The sequence below is a fragment of the Sinocyclocheilus anshuiensis genome, unplaced genomic scaffold, assembly GCF_001515605.1.
Source record: "Sinocyclocheilus anshuiensis isolate Anshui unplaced genomic scaffold, SAMN03320099.WGS_v1.1 scaffold344, whole genome shotgun sequence".
In the NCBI taxonomy this organism is placed as follows: Eukaryota; Metazoa; Chordata; class Actinopteri; order Cypriniformes; family Cyprinidae; genus Sinocyclocheilus; species Sinocyclocheilus anshuiensis.
Genome location: NW_015557066.1, coordinates 165,540 through 187,551, shown reverse-complemented (window position 1 = coordinate 187,551; position 22,012 = coordinate 165,540). Strand labels below are relative to the sequence as shown.

General features: G+C 38.1%; 1 protein-coding gene across 2 annotated transcripts in view; it reads left to right on the top strand.

Moving 5' to 3' along the window:
• Window positions 1–1,576: 1,576 nt before the first annotated feature.
• The window catches only part of LOC107676653 (rho-related BTB domain-containing protein 2-like), a 62,888-nt gene continuing 42,452 nt past the window's right edge, over window positions 1,577–22,012 (top strand). Inside the window, exon 1 of one of the 2 annotated variants that reach the window (XM_016471254.1) lies at window positions 1,577–2,445. Coding sequence is in view for 1 of the 2 variants with exons in the window: in XM_016471253.1 (XP_016326739.1) it covers window positions 20,671–20,699 (29 nt within the window). In the remaining variant the exon portion in view is untranslated. Of the gene's footprint in view, window positions 2,446–20,334; window positions 20,700–22,012 lie in introns of those variants that run through there. The other variant, XM_016471253.1, reaches the window with a different exon arrangement.

The following is a 22,012-nucleotide window of genomic DNA, read 5'->3' as shown; positions in this document are numbered from 1 at the left end:
TTACTTATTTTTAACAAATCTTTTAGTACAAATAAATGATTTTTTGGCTTTATTTATTTATTTATTTTAGTTTCACCTTTTTATTATTAATATTATTGTTCATTCAGACCAGTCTAACATTTTAATATTGATGAGCAAATATTTTCCCAAGAGTGTTTATTTAAGTTTAAGTTATGGATCAGTCTCATATCACAAGTGGGATTCTGTTCTCTGAAATTTGCTGAAATGTTCTAGAATAACAAACCCTGCTGAATGTGCCCCAGGTGCGTTTGTAATGAGATGGAGCTGCATGCGTGTCACTGATGTAGGCCATATGTGAAGCGCTCTGACAGGTCCAGCAGAGGTGAACCGACTGCACAGTGGAGCACGTTTAACATGCTTTATGCTCACCAGTGAGTGTGTCCCCTGTGGGTCTATGTCAGTACTTGTTTAGTAAAATGCAAAACTTTGTGTGAAAGATAACAAAGTGACAACTACTCATAAATATCCCTGTCAGTATATTCAAAAGCAGGTAGTGATCTCTGTTTTCTGTAGAAAAGGTGATTTGTAGCAAAACGATTGTATAATAGAACATGCCTCTCCTTTCCTGAATGATAGGAGACATTGTGACTAGTCAGCAGACTGAATTGGGAAGTGTTGCAAGCCAGTGAAATACCACGATCTCCACGGTCTGGCCCCGGAGTATTTATCTCACCTTTTAATAGCCTGCCTTATACTCCAAATCGAAGTCTTCGCTCTTCTCAGCAGGGTCTGTTTGGTGTCCCTCAAACGTTACGTTACGGGTATTCAAGTTTACGTTCCATGGGTGACAGAGCTTTTTCTATATCTGCTTCCAGGTTGTGGAACCTACTTCCAGTTGAAATTTGGAAGCACAGTCTCTTTGCGTTTTTAAAACGCATTTAAAAACATATTTTTTAAGCAAGCTTATTGTTGATTGTGATAATCATTGCTGTTTCTGTTTATTTTATCTTCCTGTGCTCTTTTGTTTATTCTGTATTCCTGTTTTAATATTACATGTACGGTATACTCTTACATTGTAAAGCGCTATGAGAAGCTCCTTTAAAGGTGCTATAGAAAATTGTCATTATTGTTATTATTATACTTTCTGCGTATTACATTAAGTTAAACCATCACTACTCAAAAATAAAACCCACAAATAAAATAAATAAACGTAGAGTTAGAGTGAAATTAAAATCCCTTGTAATATTTTGTTTATCCTCGTTTTCATATTTTGATAACAACAATTTAAATATTTACATTCCTTTAATTTATTTTGTTCTGGCACTGTAAATATTTACTGTCATGTATTCCTTAAGAGAAAGTCACTGATTACATGGAAATAAATTCATCGACGGCAATGTTTACCTTATGTGTGTTATTAATAGCATGTACTTAATCACAGTATTGTGAACCCACATTAGCTCATAGCTAAATTTCAACATTCATCTATGTTTAGAACACACTAGTGGCCGTGTTAGCAAACACAACCGTTTGCACACACGTCCCACTCCATCATTTGCGCAATTTCAACCTTTGAGCGAAATTTCAGCCTTCTGACCCAACACGCGCCGTGGACAGTCCGCGCGCTCCAGCGCGAGCTGTAGGCGGAATCGCTCGCGCTCTACTTTATGAATGGATGGGAGTGGCGCTGTGGTGTCAGTGTCAGTGTCGTCACGCTGTTAATAGGCGCTGGCGTTCGTCAGTGGACTTGACAGGACAGCAAGTGGACAGCATACGACAGCAGCCAGAGCGGGCATTAGGGGCAAAAGGCGACTCGAGGCGATAGGGTGAGCACGCGACTGTGACAGACAGGGGCAGCTCACATGTTACAGGGTGGGAGGATGGGTTAGGGGAGACAAAGGAATCGCAGGCGTGTAGTTTTTTGACCGCCCATAGACAACTTGGACACATTTCCGGACTGCATAATAAAAAGTTACATTCCCTGTTATCGCGCTGATGGTCTCGCATGATTCACACAGCGACGTTTTGATTCGCGCGATTCATTTTATCCCCAAACCAGCTGAAAGACCTGCTTTGTTTGGTCATTTTTGGGGGGTTTGTGGTATACGTTGCTATCCCGAACTGCATTCCGTTAGAGTTGTGGCAAAGCAGAGAGATAATTGTATCAATCTCTTTTCAAAGGCGTGACAGAAGCAAAAGGGCGAGACAGAAAACTCGCATCAGCACCACGCGAGCACACTTCGTCTGCTCTGTTTGGAAGAGACTCCGAACCGAAGCCCGTCTTTACAGGATCTCAGAACTATTGGTCTTCATCTGCTGTCCCTCCCAAGAGTTTTGAGCTGTCCCAGCTCAATGACTAACTCCTTTTTCTTTTATCTTTATGGAAGAAGGACACAAAACCGTATGGTTTTGTAAGTAGAAGGCAGTGAGCACTTTACTGACGCGCATAACCCGAAAGATTCACGAGGCGAAATCACATCAAAGGTAAGTGTTTTTTAAAAGAAACTTTAAGTTTGAAATATTATTTAATGTTTTATTGTCTGTATTTAGTGTGATTGACTGTTTTAGCCCATATGTGCATTCGTTTGAGTTTTTCTCAGTTTTTAAAACGCAATTCCTTCTTTTCTTAAGCTCACCTTAGTCCGCCTTGAAACATTGCTACATACTAAAATAGTAATAAAAATTCAGTTTAATTGTTGCCTTAAATTTTAAATCAAAGTGGTGCCAGTGACAACGTGTGATTGCACTTATAACCTACTGTTCATTGCACTTTTTCAACCCCTCTCAGTTGTTCTTCACTGAAAAAAAATAGATTTGAAATTCTGAAAACACAATTTTTTTATAGAAATTATGTTAATGAGTAGAATCAAAATGCTGTAAGCATAACGATTAAAACATCCTTTTACAACAAAAAAAAACCACTTCATTTTAGCAATTTTTAACATTTTAGCAATTTCTTCGTAGGCTTACCGTCCACTAGGAGGACTGTTAATCTGTTGTCATGCTCTGGCTGTGTCTTAAAACCTATCTAAATGCCTTTGTAGAACACATTCATTAGGTGCATTCTTGTTAAAAATATTGCAGGTGCACATGATGCCCACGAATGCTGTCTATATAGGCAGCTCAGTATGTTTTGAGATACAGCCAGTGTTTGTTTTGTAAACACACGCACAACAAATCTGTGAGTGTCACTGGTGTAAATTACATGGGTTCAGGATTCCACTACACCCAGGATGTTCAACCAGGGATCCCTAAAGATACTCAAGGGGCGTTAGTGGGTCATGACATTATGACAGCCCAACTATATCAATTTTTTTTACTTTCCAACAATCTGTTAAATGTTATACTTTAGATAATGTTTTTAATCATTACAAAAGAAAATTTAGTTTTGTTAATCCTATGAATCCATGGGTTAGGTAAGAGTCTGGCTGAAAGATCCTGACCCTGCTAAGATTGAAAACCCCTGCGCTTCAGCAACACGTAATGCACGTTTACAGTTACAGTAAACTCAGTCCTTCCCTATATAATTGATGTGCATGGCACTTTGTAATGAACTCATATTGGTTCCACATTTCTCCCCGTAAATTTTGAGGAATTCGCACAGCTGAGTAAACACTGACTGTCTGGTCATAATCCACACCACACCCTACTGCTGTATTGTATTAAAAATGAATCAGAGTATTCTAAAGCAAGAATAAATGCATGATAAACATTAATAGTGTTTGTGTGCGAAACACCCATCAACTGTATTTGCATTTCAATAATAAGACCAGTTACAGAAGGACATTCTGTGTTATTTCACTTTGATTTGTGGATTAATCAATAACTTTTTATGCTATGATGCATGTCTATGAGTTAATGGAACTTGCCGTGACAAATGTTTAAACTCAGATTCATATCTATAGGTTTAAGGCTGATTGTGTTATTTGGACAATGCAAACCTGACAAACAATGAGAACAGTAAATGCATAATTACTAGCAGTTGAAGACAGTTAAGGAACACAATTGCATGTTTTTCCAGCCATTTGTTATCTGTCATGGAACTAAAACCTCTGTTTTTTGGGTGAGGCAGACTTTGAAACATGTTACCGCCTTGTCTTTCTCTCTCTCTCTTTGTCTCTCTCTCCTTCTTTCTCTTTCTACTCCATCTCCAAGAGATTGTTGTTGGTGATTTGAGCTTTCCAGCATGCTTGCACTCCAAACATTCCAGGCCACTCGAGCACCAAAGATCTGGCCAGCTCCACACAGCTGGGAGCTATATAAGAGTGTATTGAACAACATCTTTAACTTGGTCTTGGGCTCTCTATGGCCTGATACAAGAAGGGGGAGAGGGGGCGTTCCGCATTCCACTTTCTCTACCGGGGCAAAGCGCCATCCGGATTCCAGTAGGAATACACAGAGAGGTAGAAATTCCAGTGTGCAGATAGAGGGACGTGTCACAACACAAGGCAGGATGAGTGAAGCATGCACACAGCACACATGAGAAGAAATCTGTATGCTAAATACACACATAACATCACACAGAGACAAGTGCTGTTCATTCTTGGTGCCTGTCAGCAGCTGACCTCTGCACACACGCATATACAAACATGGGGAAAACAAACATGCATCTTTTCCCCAAAGCACATGATGTCAGTCTGTGCCAGAGCAATGCAGTTTAGAGACACGGTCATTGTACAGTGTTCTGTCTCCCTCTGTGTTTTTGGCTGCTCTCGCAGTTGTTTTTGAAAGGGGAGAGTCCGCGTGCAAAGAAAGTTGAGGCCAGGACAGCAGGCCAATAGCGAGAGAAAAGAGTGGGAGAGGGAACGGAAGGAGAAAGAAGAGAGTAGATCCTTGGGAAGACTCACAAGGGGTTGTGGGGAAAATAATCTCGGCAGCATACAAAAAGAGAGTTTGTAAAGGGGAGTGAGAATGAGAGACAACTGTAAACTTTAGTAATGCAGTGAGTAAGTGAACTTTTTGAATAGTCTCACATAGCCGGACTTTTGACTTGCGGTAAAAGTCTGGTCCTTATTGTAGCTTATTCTGGAAAAGAACTGCCCACTTACTTAGAAAGAGACCAACCATCTGACATGTACAATGACCAGCCACAGTTTATCTATTTATGTATTTGGCAGATATCAGAAAACAACTGTAATATCAGATTCTGCTCATGTATCAAGTTTACTTATTAGTAAGTGCCTCAAGTAAAACTTAACTGATAAAAATCATGTATGCCCTTCTTTTCAGGGGTAGTGCCAGCCATTTGGAACAGGCGATTTTAGGCAGTGCTTGCCATTTTTGAGAGTTATATGCATTAGACTCTCAGTGAACAGACTGTGTGGTCCGTGGACATGGTGCCTGAAGCTGAGACTAGATATTGCGAAACTTTGCTAAAAGTCTTATACCCCTTCTCGCCTCTTTTCTATCTTTTTTTTAAACTTGGTTCGTACTCTTTGTCACTCTTTGTCTTGTCCCTGTTTGAGCAAATAGAGTGATACAGAAGCCTTTGGCCATACATGGAAGTACCGCTAATAATGCACACTTGCCAGAAAATAAATTAATAATTAAATGGATAAAGTTTATTTGTTATAATTAAAAAAATATTATAAAATGCTAAAATTGCACCTCATTGCTTTGGTTGTAAAACTTTTAGTGGCATTAGCATGTTTCCTGTATACAGACACATGCAGTACATGAGTGACAGTGCTGACAGATGTGAGGACAGGCAGGTGTTATGCTGAAATTGTCCAGTGATAAGGTACACTGCCCCTCCCCCACGCCTTTCCTCACCCTGTCTCCTCCCTGCCCTAGTCCAGATTCCCTCTCCAGCTCCTACTCTCCGTCAGTCTGTTTATGTGTGTTTGCTTCCATCAATGGAGACTGCAGATAGGGTTGCATATTGCACAACTATTGACACACTTTTGGGGAGTATGAACTCAGTCACCCAAGACTGCTTGCCACTTACAGTCATCACCTCCTGAAATTAGATGTCTGAAGTTTTTCATCTGACAGTATTGTTTTGAATTTTGCAAAGCTTTTTTTTCATACAATCACAGACAATTTAAAAGAATAACTTTTGGGTGCTGCATGAAGTGATTCTCTCATTTTTAATAATACATTCCAAGGTCTGTTGTCTGTGTGGCAGCCATTTTATTTTTCAAGTCATATTTTGTTGCGTGCAAATTTTACATATTTACTCAGGCTGCAGTTAATGTACTGCAGGTTTGGTTGCTCTGACAAAACAGTTGACAGATGTTGATTATGTGTCAAGTTTTCTTTTTCTTTTTCATATCATGGCGAACATTTGAAAGAAGAGTAGTAACATTTAAAACAAAATTGTAGAAAAATTCTGCCAATCAAAATAAAAGTAACATACAGTATCTGCAGTGGCAGATCCTGGCATAGGGAGTATCTGGTTGATTATATTACGTCGTCAAGTCAAGTCAAGTCAAGTCACCTTTATTTATAGTGCTTTATACAATACTGGTTGTGTCAAAGCAGCTTTAAAATGTCAAACAGGAAAATAGTTTGTCAACAATGCAAGAAGACAATAACAGAGTCATTTTTTCCAGCTAAAGTCAGTTCATTGATGATTCAGTGATGTCATCATCCAGTTCCGCTCTCTTCCCCAACTAAGCAATCCAAAGGCGACAGTGGCCAGGAACCAAAACTCCATCTGTGACAGAAATGGAGAAAAAACCTTGGGAGAAACCAGGCTCAGTCAGGGGCCCAGTTCTCCTCTGGCCTGGCGAAACCAGCATGGCGTGGTTTAATTCCAGGCTGCAACACAGGTGCAGAGGACTTGTCTGGTCGTCGAGGTGATGAGGTCTTCACAGGGGATATGTTTCTGGGGCGCATCTAGTTGTCATGGTCTCCGCTGACATTCAGGGCAGTAGAGGTCGTCTTTAGGTGCTGATCCACCATCTGATCTGGATACAGACTGGATCCGTATGGCTACAGTGATCTTGGAATAAGAATGAAAGAGACTAATATTAGCGTAGATGCCATACTTACGATGTAGCGAGTACTGTACATCGGGTGTTATGGGAAGTGTTACCGGTTCCGGTTGACCTAATTAATGCAGCCTAACAATCTTTTAAAGGGGTCATATGATGCTTTTTTAAAGATCATTATTTTGTGTATTTGGTGTAACAGAATATGTTGACATGCTTTAATGTTCAAAAAACACATTCTTTTTCAAATACTGTACATTATTGTAGGTCCTCTATGCCCCGCCTCTCTCAAACGCTTCGTTTTCTACAAAGCCCCTCCTTCCGACAAGCGCAGTCTGCTCTGATTGGCCAGCTGACCCAGTGCATTGTGATTGGCTGAACACCGCAAGCACTCGTCGGAAATGTAACGCCCCTTACCATAATCGCGAGCTTCATCTTTCAAAATAAATGTAAAGACAGAGCCCGAAAGGGGAACAGAGTCGCTTGACAGACACAGTGATGAAGATGGTATGTGTTTGCATTACACAAGCCACGGTTAAGACAGCTGACTCCACTGTGATGTGACTCCCTCTCTATCTCTCTCTCTCTTGCTCTCGCGCTCTCTCTCTCTCTCTCATGCGCACACACACACACACACGCACACACACATTGAGACTTTAGTCTTTGCAACTTCAGGGAACTTATCTATGCACAATCAGCTTGTAACACTCCAAAGAGAAAGGAAAACTTGAAATCACATCATATGACCCCTTTAACGGATTTGAATTATAGAAATATGATTGTGTGTTATATGTGTGCCAAGTTAAAGAGATGGGTCTTTGCTTGTTCAGTATGACAAATTGTGTGTGCAACTTCTAGGTGTAATCCAGGTGCTTTGCAAAGAGTAACTGCACAAAAGCAACATGTGAGCATAGATTTGATGCCCCCATATTTAAATGAGGCCTATTGCGTGTAATAATTGTGAGTGTGTGTGTCACTGCTTACATGTTAAGGAACAGACAGACAGTTTTAAACATTTCGACTTTTCTTTTCAAATTACGAGGCTTCTGTCGGATCTGTAGGTCACCAGTCTGATCCAGTCAGTGCAGCATATTTATCAAGTCATGTAACAATTGCTTTTGGATCACAACACTGTGGCTACAACAAATGTCCATGTTTCCTTGACTATTTGAGTTCACATATCTCGCATAACTTGAGCCCAAAAAGCAGTGCAAAACATTGTGACTCATTTAAAAATGTTTTCATAAGGCTTGCTTGGGTAGGTGTGGGATTCATTAAATGAGTATTAAGAGGTCCTTTTAGCATGCCTATGGTACGCCTTGTGTATATTGTACTGTATGCACTGTATCTGCATGAATGTTTGTGTGTGAGTTAATCACTAAAAACCCACTTATCATAACATCTCTATTTTGTGATATATTCTTTATTTTACATTTGGTGATGAGGTCACTATATAGATACTAATATTAGTGTAGATGCCATTCTTACGATCAGTGTTGGGGAGTAGCTAGTTACATGTAACGGCGTTACGTAATTTAATTACAAAATAAATGTAACTGTAATCAGTTACAGTTACTAAGAAAAAATGTGTAATTAAATTACAGTTACTTATGAAAATGTTAACGATTACAAAGGGGATTAGGCCTAGATGCCATTCTTCTTACGATGTAGCGAGTACATCGGGTGTTATGGGAAGTGTTCCCGGTCCCGGTTGACCTAATTAATGCAGCCTAACAATGCTTTAAAGGGATAGTTCTATTTTGAAGAATGTTGGTAACCAAACAGTTGACGGTAGCCATTGACTTCCATAGTATGCAAAAAGGTACTATGGAATTCAATGGCTACCATCAACTGTGTGGTTACTAGCAATTTTTTAATGTCTTCTTTTAAGTTCAGCAGAAGAACGAAACTCATACAGGTTTGAAACAAGTGGATGGTGAGTAAATGATGACAGAATTTTCATTTTTGGGTGAACTATTTCTTAAAACTTATAGCCATGATGAAATAAAGGCTTTTTAAATTTTTTTGAATAAGATTCGAGTGCCTTGTACTACCATTATTCTTACGAATTCACTAAAAATGTTTTTTTATTGGTCTTATGAAGTATTCTAATTTGTTGAATTGGTGGGTTTTTGTTAAATGTGAGCCAAAATCATCTCAATTAAAAGAACCAAAGACTTAAACTACTTCAGTCTGTGTGCACTGAGTTTATTTAATGCACGAGTTTCACAATTTGAGTTGAATTACTGAAATAAATGAACTTTTCCATGACATTCTAATTTATTGAGATGCACCTGTATTATCTCTAAAAAAACAATGGAGCAGTGTTTTGACATTGGAATCAGTGCTTTTGAACAAATTGTTGAGGGAATCATTGAATAACTCATGCATGAAGATGGCCCCTTGTTTAGTTCTTGATTAATTGGATACTTTTTTTTTTTTTTTTATCAAAAATAGGTATACAGTACATGTGTCTTGCTCTTCTACAGAAGTACTTCCATGTACTTGTTGTAACCATTCATAATGGCAGTGTTGTAGTTCCAGAAATGTATTAAATTCAAAAAGCCTGTCAGCAGCAGAGCTCGTCATTAGTTTTGCATAATCAATATAATCCTATAGCCTATGGTTTATATGTGGTTTAGGAGCTTTGGGCTCTGATTTACCGAGATGTAAAGAGGGTAGTAATTTGCTTGTTCAGTATGACAGATTGTGTGTGCAACTTCTAGGTGTAATCCAGGTGCTTTGCAAAGAGTAACTGCACAAAAGCAACATGTGAGCATAGATTTGATGCCCCCATATTTAAATGAGGCCTATTGCATGTAATAATTGTGAGTGTGTGTCACTGCTTACATGTTAAGGAACAGACAGACAGTTTTAAACATTTTGACTTTTCTTTTCAAATTAAGAGGCTTCCGTAAGGTCTGTAGGTCACCAGTTTGATCCAGTCAGTGCAGAATATTTATCAAGTCATATAACAGTTGCTTTTGGACCACAACACTGTGGCTACAGCAAATGTCCACATTTCACATTTTTATTTGAGTTCACATATCTCGCATAACTTGAGCCCAAAAAGCAGTACAAAACATTGTGACTCATTTAAAAATGTTTTCATAAGGCTTGCTTGGGTAGGTTTTTGGATTCATTAAATGAGTATTAAGAGGCTCTTTTAGCATGCCTATGGTACACCTTGTGTATATTGTACTGTATGCATTGTATCTGCATGAATGTTTGTGTGAGAGAGAGTTAATCACTAAAAACCCACTTATCATGACATCTCTATTTTGTGATATATTCTTTATTTTACATTTGGTGATGAGGTCACTATATTTTCTGATTTACAGAGTGCAGGAAGACACACATATGCACACAGTGTAGAATATATAAATGAAATAACTTTCACATCTTTTCCTTTTTGTACAGTAGATGCAAATGCAATCTGACCCATTGACCTGGCAGTGCCTGAAAGCCACATTCCAAAATAGCACACCCAACATGATCTGTGATCCCATAAAAAGCATATACAGTAGTAGTCATCAAACACACAAAGTGAGTCATCAGGAAAACCCTGAACCGCTGGGAATGGCTGGTGTGGTATTTTGTGTAGAACACCCACAACCCGAAACTGGCTGCTGCTGTAATTCCTCCAATAATGAAGCACAAAAGACAAGAAGAGTCCCTTGTACAGTGGCACACAATGCAGCTCACTGTATTGTCATGCAAGACATAACAGATTGCTTTCATATGAGGTTTTCTCTATACTGCACATACAAATGTATGATGTCATTGCATGATATAACAATAGCAAACCTAGTGGCATAAATATAATACAACACAAACTTTTCAAGACTACATTTCACAAAAATAATCTGTTTTAAATGATAAAACAATAGATATTTTTAAGTCTGCCTTGACTTTAGTGTCCAAAAAGTGCTGCTGCATACTGTATTTGCAGGTACTGGGCTGGACGGTACTCAAAATAATTGTACTTCATTACTATAATTGTAATTGGGGAGTGTTCAGGAAACCTGCTTACAGTCAAACAATCATTATTTTTAATGTTTCTAGTGGCACAGAAACTGCACACTTACTTATATTTCCAAGGAGGGAAAAATATACCTTTAATTTCATTTAGACCTTGGCTTGAAAAGTACATATTCTGCAGAAAGTCTATTCCATGTTAAATGTGCCTAAAATTACTAAAAATGACTAACAAGTCTATTCCAGTCTAAACTGACTTTAATGAGGAAGTCTCCTCTGTCATTTGAATGCATGAGTCAGTTTATAAAGCCAAACCTTAATATTTAATACTACAAGTACAAGTAAACGTACACTTTTTACTTTCGCTCAAGTACATTTTTGGTTATATATGTATAAGTATAATTTGAGTAAAGCTTTTTATGCAGTACACATAACGTAATTTAATGCAGGTACAGTTTCTCTGTACTTTTTTGACCCCTGGCAAGTACACATTTGTTAACCCAATTTGTCTTGTCAGTAGAGCAGGTTTTATTGTTGAGTCTGTTAAAATTCACATGACAGGGTGTGTACTGGCATCTCGCTGTACCACTGTACCGCAGTCCCTCACAATCATTATGGGATCAGTACATTAGCATATGCCAATGACAGTGGTACTGCTTGTTCTAGAGCTAACAATTGATCATAGTGTTGTATTTTCACAGTAAACATTATTTATTAAAAAAATAAAAGGCTGAAAAAGTTTTTAATTAAAACTCTATGCAGTTTTGCTATGTTGTGATGGTTATGACATGTGATCGTTACTGTTGGAGAATAAGAGCCTAATGTGACAGGCACAGAAATAACACCAATATAGATTTTTCCAGTGCTTTTCGGAGATGCTGTTTTAAGTATTCAGCAGGTTGCCAGACAGTCAATTTGTTGTGTGTACATGTGTTTGTTTCCATATTCTATTAGCTTTTGTCATTGATTGTGTTCTGTGTATACAATAGTTCTTTTTGGTAACAATGTTTATATTTCTGGAACTAATTTTATTTATTTATTCCTCTTATCCCAGTTTCAAACAGTCTATGGAAATACATTCCAAGGCTTTACATTTACCAGCTATCTCAACAACATCCCTTCCTGTTCTCTCTGAAAACCCTTTGCCCAAAACAGAGAGAGAGAGAAATTAGGAGTGACAGAGAAAAATGTGAGACTATGAAACAAAATCACAGCAGCAAAATGGCCTTTAAGATTTAGTGGTTTGTTTTCAGGTTCAGCTCCCAGTAGAATAACAGCAGTGCTGTATAACTTCCTCATTCCCCCGGCGGTGGACAGCCAGGTTCCAATTTGTCCTGTGGTGCTTCAGAGATGTTTGTTTTGGAATGTTAACATATATAATTAACTTGCTGATCAAATGTGCCTATCCTCCTGTACTCTGCAACATTTTTCTAATGTCACGTTATACTGGTTTTCCATTTGCTTAATATAAACTAGATGTGTTCTACTAGGTGTGCCACATAATTACTTCTTGTGTATTCATATTTTATGAACACCAACATGCACCTGAAAAAATCATGTGCCAAACAAAACCTGTTTTAATGTTTATTGTTGTTACAGTTTCTTAACTGCACCCCACTGACAAGATTTGCATGATATTCCAAGACGGTTGATTGTTTTGGATTAAACTAGCAGGTTCAATCCGGCACAGCCCATGCTGAAGAAAGTTAATCTAGTTGCCCAAGGTGAATATACTGGTTAAGCTAGTGAGGCTATTTGGGGTTGAGTTGTGCAGGATGCATTACATGATGACTTCTACTTTTCTTCACTTTGCTTTTATTTCGAATAATGGTATGAATTTAACATATTCAATCCAAAGGATTCAGAGGAAAGTTGTACCATTAGATATCCCACCATCTCATTCATTTGAAGTAATCAATGAAATATTCTTGACAAATACAGCCTGAGGTGTATCTATACATACAAGTGTGATGGTCAGCATAGTCTCATCCTGATGTCTGACTGAAACTAGAACAAATGATCAGACAGCACTGAGAAATTTCATTCCATACATAACAACAGTGACTGATGGGCTAAACGAATAAATAATTTGGTTAATTATTTGCCAAAAAAGTACATTTTAATGTCTGTTCCCTTAATGTAATCCCCTTAAACCTGTGGATAAAAACAAAATAAAATGGTTGGTCTTTGTATGACTACAGCTTTTCGGACTGCAGCTTCAAATGAACATTATTTCAGAAAAGCAGTCATTTGACTTGAGGCTAATCACACTGTTCTTTAAATTCAGCTGGGTGTATAATCAACTGGTAATGATGTCACTGACATGTTATGAAGCTTAAGGAAAAAAGGAAGGGTCCACATCTCCTGAAAAGTGGACTTGATATGCCTTTCATTATCTTTTGTGTGTCCCGTGTCATTTTTCAAAAAACGTCCCCTGAGTCATAACGGTCATTATAGTCTCAAATTGCAACCTATATGTACAAAATTATATTACTCAATTAATTCAAGCCGAAGTTTGGTTCTCTTGAAGGAAGCTCAGTGTTGCCCCATGATTGAACAGCTGAGTAAAGGCTTAATGAGATTAGCCTCTTCATTTGAGTGGGTTCTGCTTAAAGATGTTCACATTTAAAACATGAGTTACATCCTGCTAAGAGGGGCAGCATGTCTGTCTCCTTTTCTACTATAAGATTTGATGTTATGGTAATAGTAAAGACATGAACCACGAGGCTGCTGTTATGAAAATCACATCTGACTCACAATGTCTTACATGTTATGGGATAAGCACATAAGGCCTGTAGTAGCTCAGATTGGTTGTAAAAGCATTTATCATCTAAAGTTAGATAAATCATCTAATTTCCACTGGAAAAAACAAAACAAAACAGATATTAACCAATTGCAGATTTAGAGCAGTGTCTGTCAGTGGCTTACTTGAAGGTATTATTAATAACCCCATCCTAATGGGGGCTGGTGAGTTAGACTTGAGTGAAGCCTAGAGCAAGGCTAAGCTCACTCCAACTTCATCAAAACAGCTTTGTCACTGAAGAATGCAGGAAAACCTCTTCAAAGCCATCTTACTCACTCCTGTGTAGTTACCGTCAAACCACTGAAGAATGCAGGAAAACCTCTTCAAAGCCATCTTACTCACTCCTCTGTCATTTCTTCAAGCCTGTTGTTTGCAATAGGATGGAGGGGTGTAGTTACCGTCAAATAAACAACAGCACCACTGCATTCTCTAGTCTAGAGTATTAGGTGGAGGAGTTGTGTTTGGGAGGTGGTTTTGCCATTGGATATATCAAATGAGTGCTGGACTCCACTTTGTGTTTGTAGTAGGGCTGGGTATCGATACAGATTTCGCTATTCAATTCTGATTAATTTAGGGTACGTTTAGGTTAAAATGCTTACAAATTATAGAAATTCTTACTGCGATGGTGCTGCATATTATACAGTGTTTCAGATTTTTTCAAAGTGCTAACTTGTCAAGAACTGGCTCATGAGAGTTATTTGTTAATGAATCAAGACACATTGGTCACACTGTCTTTTGATTCACTAAAAAGAACTGGCTCATTAGAGTTGTTTGTTAATAATTGAGCCACACTGTTTGCAATGTATGTTTTTTATTTAACAAAAAGAACCGTCTCATTAGAATCATTAGTTAATTAACCAGGCCAAACTATGCCTTATGAGAGTCGTGTGTTAATGAATTAGGCTACACTGGTCGTGTTGAATGTTTTTGATTCATTAAAAAGAAACAAGGCTCGTTTGAGATGCACTTAGCTTTGCCTTAAAAGTAGAAAAGTGTAGACGACTGCAGTGAGGGGAGGAGTGAAGCAAATGCAGACGAGACAGTTCTGATTTCTCATAGCGGATCAGACATCTACAGTACAAGATAAAAGGCGGATATTGCATGATTCATACTTATATACTTTGTTGCCATTTTTAGTTTGATAAAGACACATATTTTAAATATATGACAACAATAATATACCACACAGAGATTGCACTGTTGCACTGTTTGGGAATATCCACACGACATCAGTGCAAGTCCGCCATCACTCGGACACATGTCTAACCGGCATGCATCTCACTGTGGTCACCAGTGATCGGTTCTGCGCAGATTTTGCTAATCTCAAATGAGTCTACAGTTAATGAGTCGTTTGTTGATTAATTGGGCCACACTGGTCATGCTTTATGTTTTGGGCAGCTATTTTGCAGGGATTTTATTGCATCGCATTCAATACAGGCTGTAAACTCGTATTCACAATTTATTGGCATCAGCAATTCAGGAAACTCTCACTTTGTGAAAATATTAATTTTATTACTAGTAAAAGTCATTCTTGGAATTTTTGAAGTGTTCAGATGAAGTCAATATTGTTTCCCAGTTCTAGTTTATTGTAGGAGCACTTGTGTGTGATGACCAGGCTCTCAGGAACCTGTTTCTTTTCAGTGGGAAGACTGATATGAGAACATATTTGAGGAGATGGGAATATATTTCAGGATAGTGGACAAGTGCAAGGTTTCTGCAATGAACACAATATACACTAAATATATAACTGAGTTACTAAAATATGAATATTACACTACAGATGCTTTGCAGATTAACACTCTATTAACTACTATACCACAACACGCTCATGCTACAGGCAAATGTCAACATTAATGCTATAACGCTATAATATAAATATTACCACTGTATATACATGCTTTGGATGAAAGTTGACACCTAGTGTGCTGTACATAATTCAGAACAGTAAGTAGGTCACATGTTGCACACTGACAGCTGGCCTGAACTCACAGTGTCAACATACTTAGAGAGTTTGAAATTGTGCATTGATAAGACAGTGTGGCCTGTCCCAGTGTTGTGGAGATATTCTCCCCTCTGTGCACACCTCCATCATACCCCTGTTCTCTGCCTGTCTTTTGCCCCGCTTTTAATGATTCAAGATTCCAATCGTTTTTTTGACATGATAAACAAAAGTGGACATTGCCAAATAATTAATAAACAGTCCACATACATACACAAACATATATACATATGCATCACCAGAGAGAAGTCTGATGTTTTTTCCGGAAAGACCAGTTATGACACTTTGATTAAAAAAAATTAAATTGAAACATATGCACAGATGAATTGTTCACAATAAGATCTATAATATGCATTTAGAAAATAGATTTTCATTTCATGCTGACTTTAATTTTAGTGCCATATTAACATGTCACAGCATTCACACTGTGTGAATCAGCATTGAAAGTGAAGTTTTTATATTTTTAAATATTAAAACTTTAAATATCTAATAAAGTTTTTAAAAATTCTGCATAATTTGGTGTAGGATTTACGTTGAAGCAATTTTCTCTCAGGAACTGGTTGTCACATTTCAGGCAGATGAAGACAAAGATGACAACAAAAAGGTTATTTATTTAGTTAATTGGAAACAGGAAAGTGATGAGAAACAAACTAAAAGTCCATGACAATGAAACTAAAAGAACATAACTGTTACACTGGTAGTAATGCATTGAATTAAACATGCTATTTTGAAGTAGAAAGAATAAAAATAGTATTCTAATGTTAAACATACTCCAATAATCTTTGTTTTATTTACAACTAACCCTAAAACACAATGCAATGAAGTGCAAAATTCTAAATACAGGCGAAACATCTATATAAAAAAAATAATTACAGAAAATGCCTTTATATTAATACAGTATATTGTGCCCTATTTTAATGGATTTTATTTTACAGTGTATAGCACCATTTTAATTAATTGCCATATACTGTATGTAAGTGTTCGTTCTTTTTCCCCCCTTTCATTTTAAACTCATTCCCTTTTTCTTTAGTTTTATCTGCATTGCTTTTCTAAACCTTATCTTTGTTTAGATGTTCTGCAAACAACCCCACAAGCCTCTCACATGGGCAACACCATGCCACTGTTTGTGGACTGATACCAGGAAACCTCCCCCTGTTCTCAGAATGTCAAACTCATCTTTTTCTCCACATTATGCACCTTAGGACTTGTTTAGAGACTTTGTGTCCATGGCGCTAAATCTTATCCCTTCTTTAACAAAAGCTAGTGTGCAGCATACAGTTCCTTGTTCCCACTCACGATGACAGTTTGTCCGCTGGTATCGCTGTACTGATGTAGTACTGTCCTACGACATCCTGTTCATGCCATTTTGTGGATCAACTTCATTGCATTTATGCTCCTTAAAAAGATTCCCCATTGTATAACAGGTTTGAACTACTTTGCCTAGTCTGAAGCTGAATATGTTTGCAGTAGAAAGTGTTACGCATCCTGTTATGATAGCTGAACATACATTGGGAGCATGTTTATGCCAAGTGAGAGTATGTGTAAGTTTGTTTAAAAGAGAATGGAAAAGGTAAATTAAAAACATATTTTAATGTGCGTGTATGTCTAAATGTGTGTACGCTCATGACCTGCACTCACATCCACAAGCCTCAATAACAAACATAGCTCAGCTCGGCAGGAGACACTTCATAATGTTTCCCAGGCTCACCCTTTATCCACCCAGTCTAATTTATGTTTCTGCTCTCCATTTCCTTCGCTTTGCACTGTCATAATGTCAGTATAAGAAGCCTGACTGTAAATTACAGGCTCAGACACTTTCACTAACCTCACCTTATAATACATCATTCCATTTAAACCCTTTCATAGACAAATCCCTCAATGCCCACATGTTCATAGCTCTGAGTTGCACGTCTCACTCGACTTTCCATCTCTCACTCTCATTCCGGGGGCTCCAGAGGGGCCACAGGGGCATCACTTTCTCAGGGCCCACTGCTGCACTGGCACTGGCATGCCTGCTAGAGTCCAGCTGGGTCTGAGATGGATGGCAGAAAGGGCTGCATTGACTGAAGTGTGGGAACAGGCTCTGTATGTGCTTCACTAAAATCTGTGACTGACATCGCTGCCAGGCTTTGTGCAATCCGCAGTCTGGATGTTTGAGAAAAGAGAGTTTTTTTAAGTGCTCATTGTTTCAGTGAATATAGTCCAAATTTGAATACTATAAAAACGGGAACACCATGCTGTTGGGTGATCTTTTCTCTCTTTCTCTGCACTTTCTAAAGGTCTGTGTTGTGATTTATACCAGTAGAAATCACTAGAGGTCAGTATTCATTACTTGCTGTGTCTATTTTGCAAATAACAGGGGCAAATATATCAATGAGATCCCCTGCCACTATATGCCATAAAATAATAATAAGTTTATTTTTTAAGACTCCCGCTACAATAATGAATGTTCTTGTACTTCTGCTGACATAATAATAAGAATTTAAAAAAAGACATAAGCTAAGCTTGTTATGTGTAACTTTTTTTTATTAACATAAACTGGTTAACATAATGATGTTAAACATTACATGGGTAAATATATCTGAAGATTAATCAAATATCAAACAAACCCACAGAATTTGCCAATACAAATGTTTTAGATCCTCTAGCAATTGCTGAGAGCCATTAAATGTTTTAAATGGCATTAAAACGTCTTAATATTGTTTGCCGAGGCTGAACGCTGGATGCAGAAAAAAAAATCACAGTATGAGCTCAAAGATGCATGTATAGTAAACTAAACATATTTTTTTCTCCAGTGTAAGAAATGTTACACATAATATCTTGCACTTATATTTTTAGCAGATTTAACATTAGGCCTATAACTTTTGAATCGTTTTAATAGGCTATAACATTATTTTAAATAAATGTAAGACCCCCTAATGGGCACACACACACACATACTTGCATTTGTGGTTTACGGGGACTCTCCATAGGCGTAATGGTTTTTATACTGTACAAACTGTATTTTCTATCACCCTACACCAACCCTACACCTAAACCTACCCCTTACAGAAAACTACTGGCAATTTTTGAATTTCATAAAACACCGTTTTGTAAGTTTTTTAAGCCTTTTGTTTTACGGGGACACAGGAAGTGTCCTTATAATCCATGTTTACATTGTAGTACCCATGTCATTATACAAATTTGTGTCCTCATAAACCATACCAGTACACACACACATACTATGTAGCCTAGTAGTTTATGCTTAGTGTCCATTTGGATCTCTGTTGGAAAAAAAAGAGGCTTTCTGTTTGGTGAAAGATCCTGCAGATCATTTTTGTTTTATACAATTATTGTGCAGCTGTCACCCTTATGTGGAAATGCCACCTTTAATTGTGAATACACATGCGAATGGATAGCATTTTAGTTTTACAATGTTATCAGTTCATAGTTTTCAGTCACGTGACTGACTCGAAGACCTGGCGGGCAGAACAGGCTGTCAGTTTTCCATCTGTTTCCAATCCACAAATATTTAGATCATCTCTCAAAAGCATAAAACAAAGATATGTGAACAAAATGCAAGTTTTGGCCATTTGCAATACATATAAAACACCCACCGCAATATTTCAATTAAACGTATAATGTTTAATGTGAAAACACTTAAGTGCCTTTAAAGCAGTGATATTAAAATATCAAATTCAGTACACACCTTTTAATTATGCGTACTTTATACAGGCAAGCAGATGAGCTCGGAATATGCAATGCGCTAAATGGTTGTGTTTTCTTTATAACGGTTTGCTATGTGAAAACAACTTTGCGCATTGCGTTTATATTCTGGGTTCATCTGCTTGCCTGTGCAAGGTATGCATAATCAATGAGGTGTATACTGAATTTGGACTTTAAATATCACTGTCTTACTACATTACTACTTATTGCAAACCTCGTAAAAATAATCAGTAGCCCCTCACTGCAGAACAAAGATCCAGGGGGCGGGGTTGGATCCATATCTAGGGGGTGGAGATGGGTGGGTTTGGGGAGATTTGAGTTGAATTACTGAAATAAATGAACTTTTCCATGACATTCTAATTTATTGAGATGCACCTGTAATTGAGATGTCAGCGGATGAAAGCCTTGTTTTGCCCTCCATGTGGGCGTTCCTGTAAGGGTGTTTACTATGAATTTTGAAAAAGAAGTGTACAATGAAACACTGCAGTGTTCCGGTCTGTCATACAATATGTGACTGAAACCTGAAGTTACGCGTGCTATCATAGTAAAATAATACCTTCAGTGTCTATTGAATATCTGGACCAGTGATTCGATGCCTGACACTAGGTTTTCAAACACAACTACGTGCGTTCTGCCGTAGAAAACGTTTTGTAACCGCTGCGCCTGTCAGAGCGTGTTTGAGTCTAAACAAATGACTGGTAGACTGTGGGTTAACGGGCCGAGGCGAGCTTTCCAGACGGGGCGGGGCCATTGGCTGCGATGGATTTGATTGGCTGCCGGTCACAGTTACATGGATTCGGGGTTAACGGGCCGAGAGTTCCAGACGGGGCGGGGCCATCGGCTGCGATGAATTTGATTGGCTGCCAGTCACAGTTACACTGATTCGGGGTGAGTTCAGTTTACGTGACGCACGAGGAGGGGCGTGTCATTGGCGAAATCAGCTGTAGAAACAATAACACACCAACGAACGCCCCAAAATGAGAGCTTACCTATAAATGTCAGTAATTTCAGGAGAAAGAGGTATCGTTGAAAGAGCGAGGGATAGATGTAGCACACTTATTGGTTGAGGTTCTTCACTGCATTCTGCAAACTTGTTTCAGGGGATCTCTTTCAGCTCAGCAGAGAGGGCGAGTGTGAAGATGTTGCCTTTGTGTCAGCCGTGACACGCCAGCGAGTTGAACACAAAACAGTCGCGAGTTTTCAAGAGACGTCTCAGTCATTTAACGGTTTTATTTGATCTCCTGCACCCGGTTTAACGGGAGCCAGGAGGGAACCACGCGCGGACTGGCATGTGGGTCAATTCTGGAAGCGTCGGAAGGTAGGGTGGAGAAATTGCACTTTGTTTCACCACGCGACAATCATGCAACATTTATCTGCGGATTCCCAATTACTGTTGCATTTTAAAACTCAACACATCATAAACGTCTAGTAAAAACACACAGTCACACACTAACCACCGCCCATCCTAAACGCTTGATGTTGGAAACGTATGGCAAGCCGTCTAACATGAATTCACTCAGATATTTAATTAGACGCTAGTACTCATTCATTCATACTAGTACTGATTAGTGTCTGTTCAGTTAGTCACCACTCATGCATTTCAACGTAAGCCTTTTCTACTAGTCACTATCTCAATTCTTACTAGTTAGTTTTTTTTCTATGTACTCTCCTTGTTTATTACACAGTAATATCTATCTTGATTTTTTGTAATTAACATTTTGCATTTTACTAATTACAATTGCTGTTTTAGAATGGATAGAATCACAGAATTGATGTAGTTAAGTTAAAACACTTCATATAAGATATTGAGTGTTGCTAGCAACAATTAGAATACATCCTTGTGTCCAGTAAATTCACGCTGAAGTCGGGCTCACACTACAGGAGTTTTAGGCTGATTTATTCCTGATTTTCCCCTCCTGAAAACCGGAGAAAAAATCTTGTTGAGGGCCTCGGACGGTTCCGATGTTTGGCGCGGATTATCTGGTAATGTGAGGCGCTTACCGATCAAATCTTGCACCTCCTGATCTGCTCGCACACAAATCAGGGCCACCACGATCATATCAAACATGTATGATATTTAGGATTTTAAATCGGGATGATCACGGCTACAGGGGTGCAGATGGGATTTTTTAACTGGGGGGACCAAGCTGTCAGCAGTAGGGCTGTAACTATTCACTCAACTCATTCGATTCGATTTGATTCACGATTTTGATTTCACGATTCGATTCGATTCACGATTTTTTAAAACAAAATTAGATTTAAGACAAATTATAAATTAAATGTGTCCTTTTATTATTGCTTGGACAAAATACTGTACGTTTCTTTGTGAAATTGAAATATAACACTATAATAATATACTAATATAGCACTTTTAAATTATTGCTCTTTTGTTGGTTTTGATTGCTTCTATTGTCCTCATTTGTTAGTAGCTTTGGATAAAAGCATTTGCTAAATAACAAAATTTAAATATAATGTAAATGTAAATAACAAAACTAAATTGAAATTTTAAAACATTACGTTAGCAGCGCAAAAGGTCGTGGGTTCGATTCCCAGGGAACACACATACTGGTAAAAAATGTATAGCCTGAATGCACTGTAAGTCGCTTTGGATAAAAGTGTCTGCTAAATGCA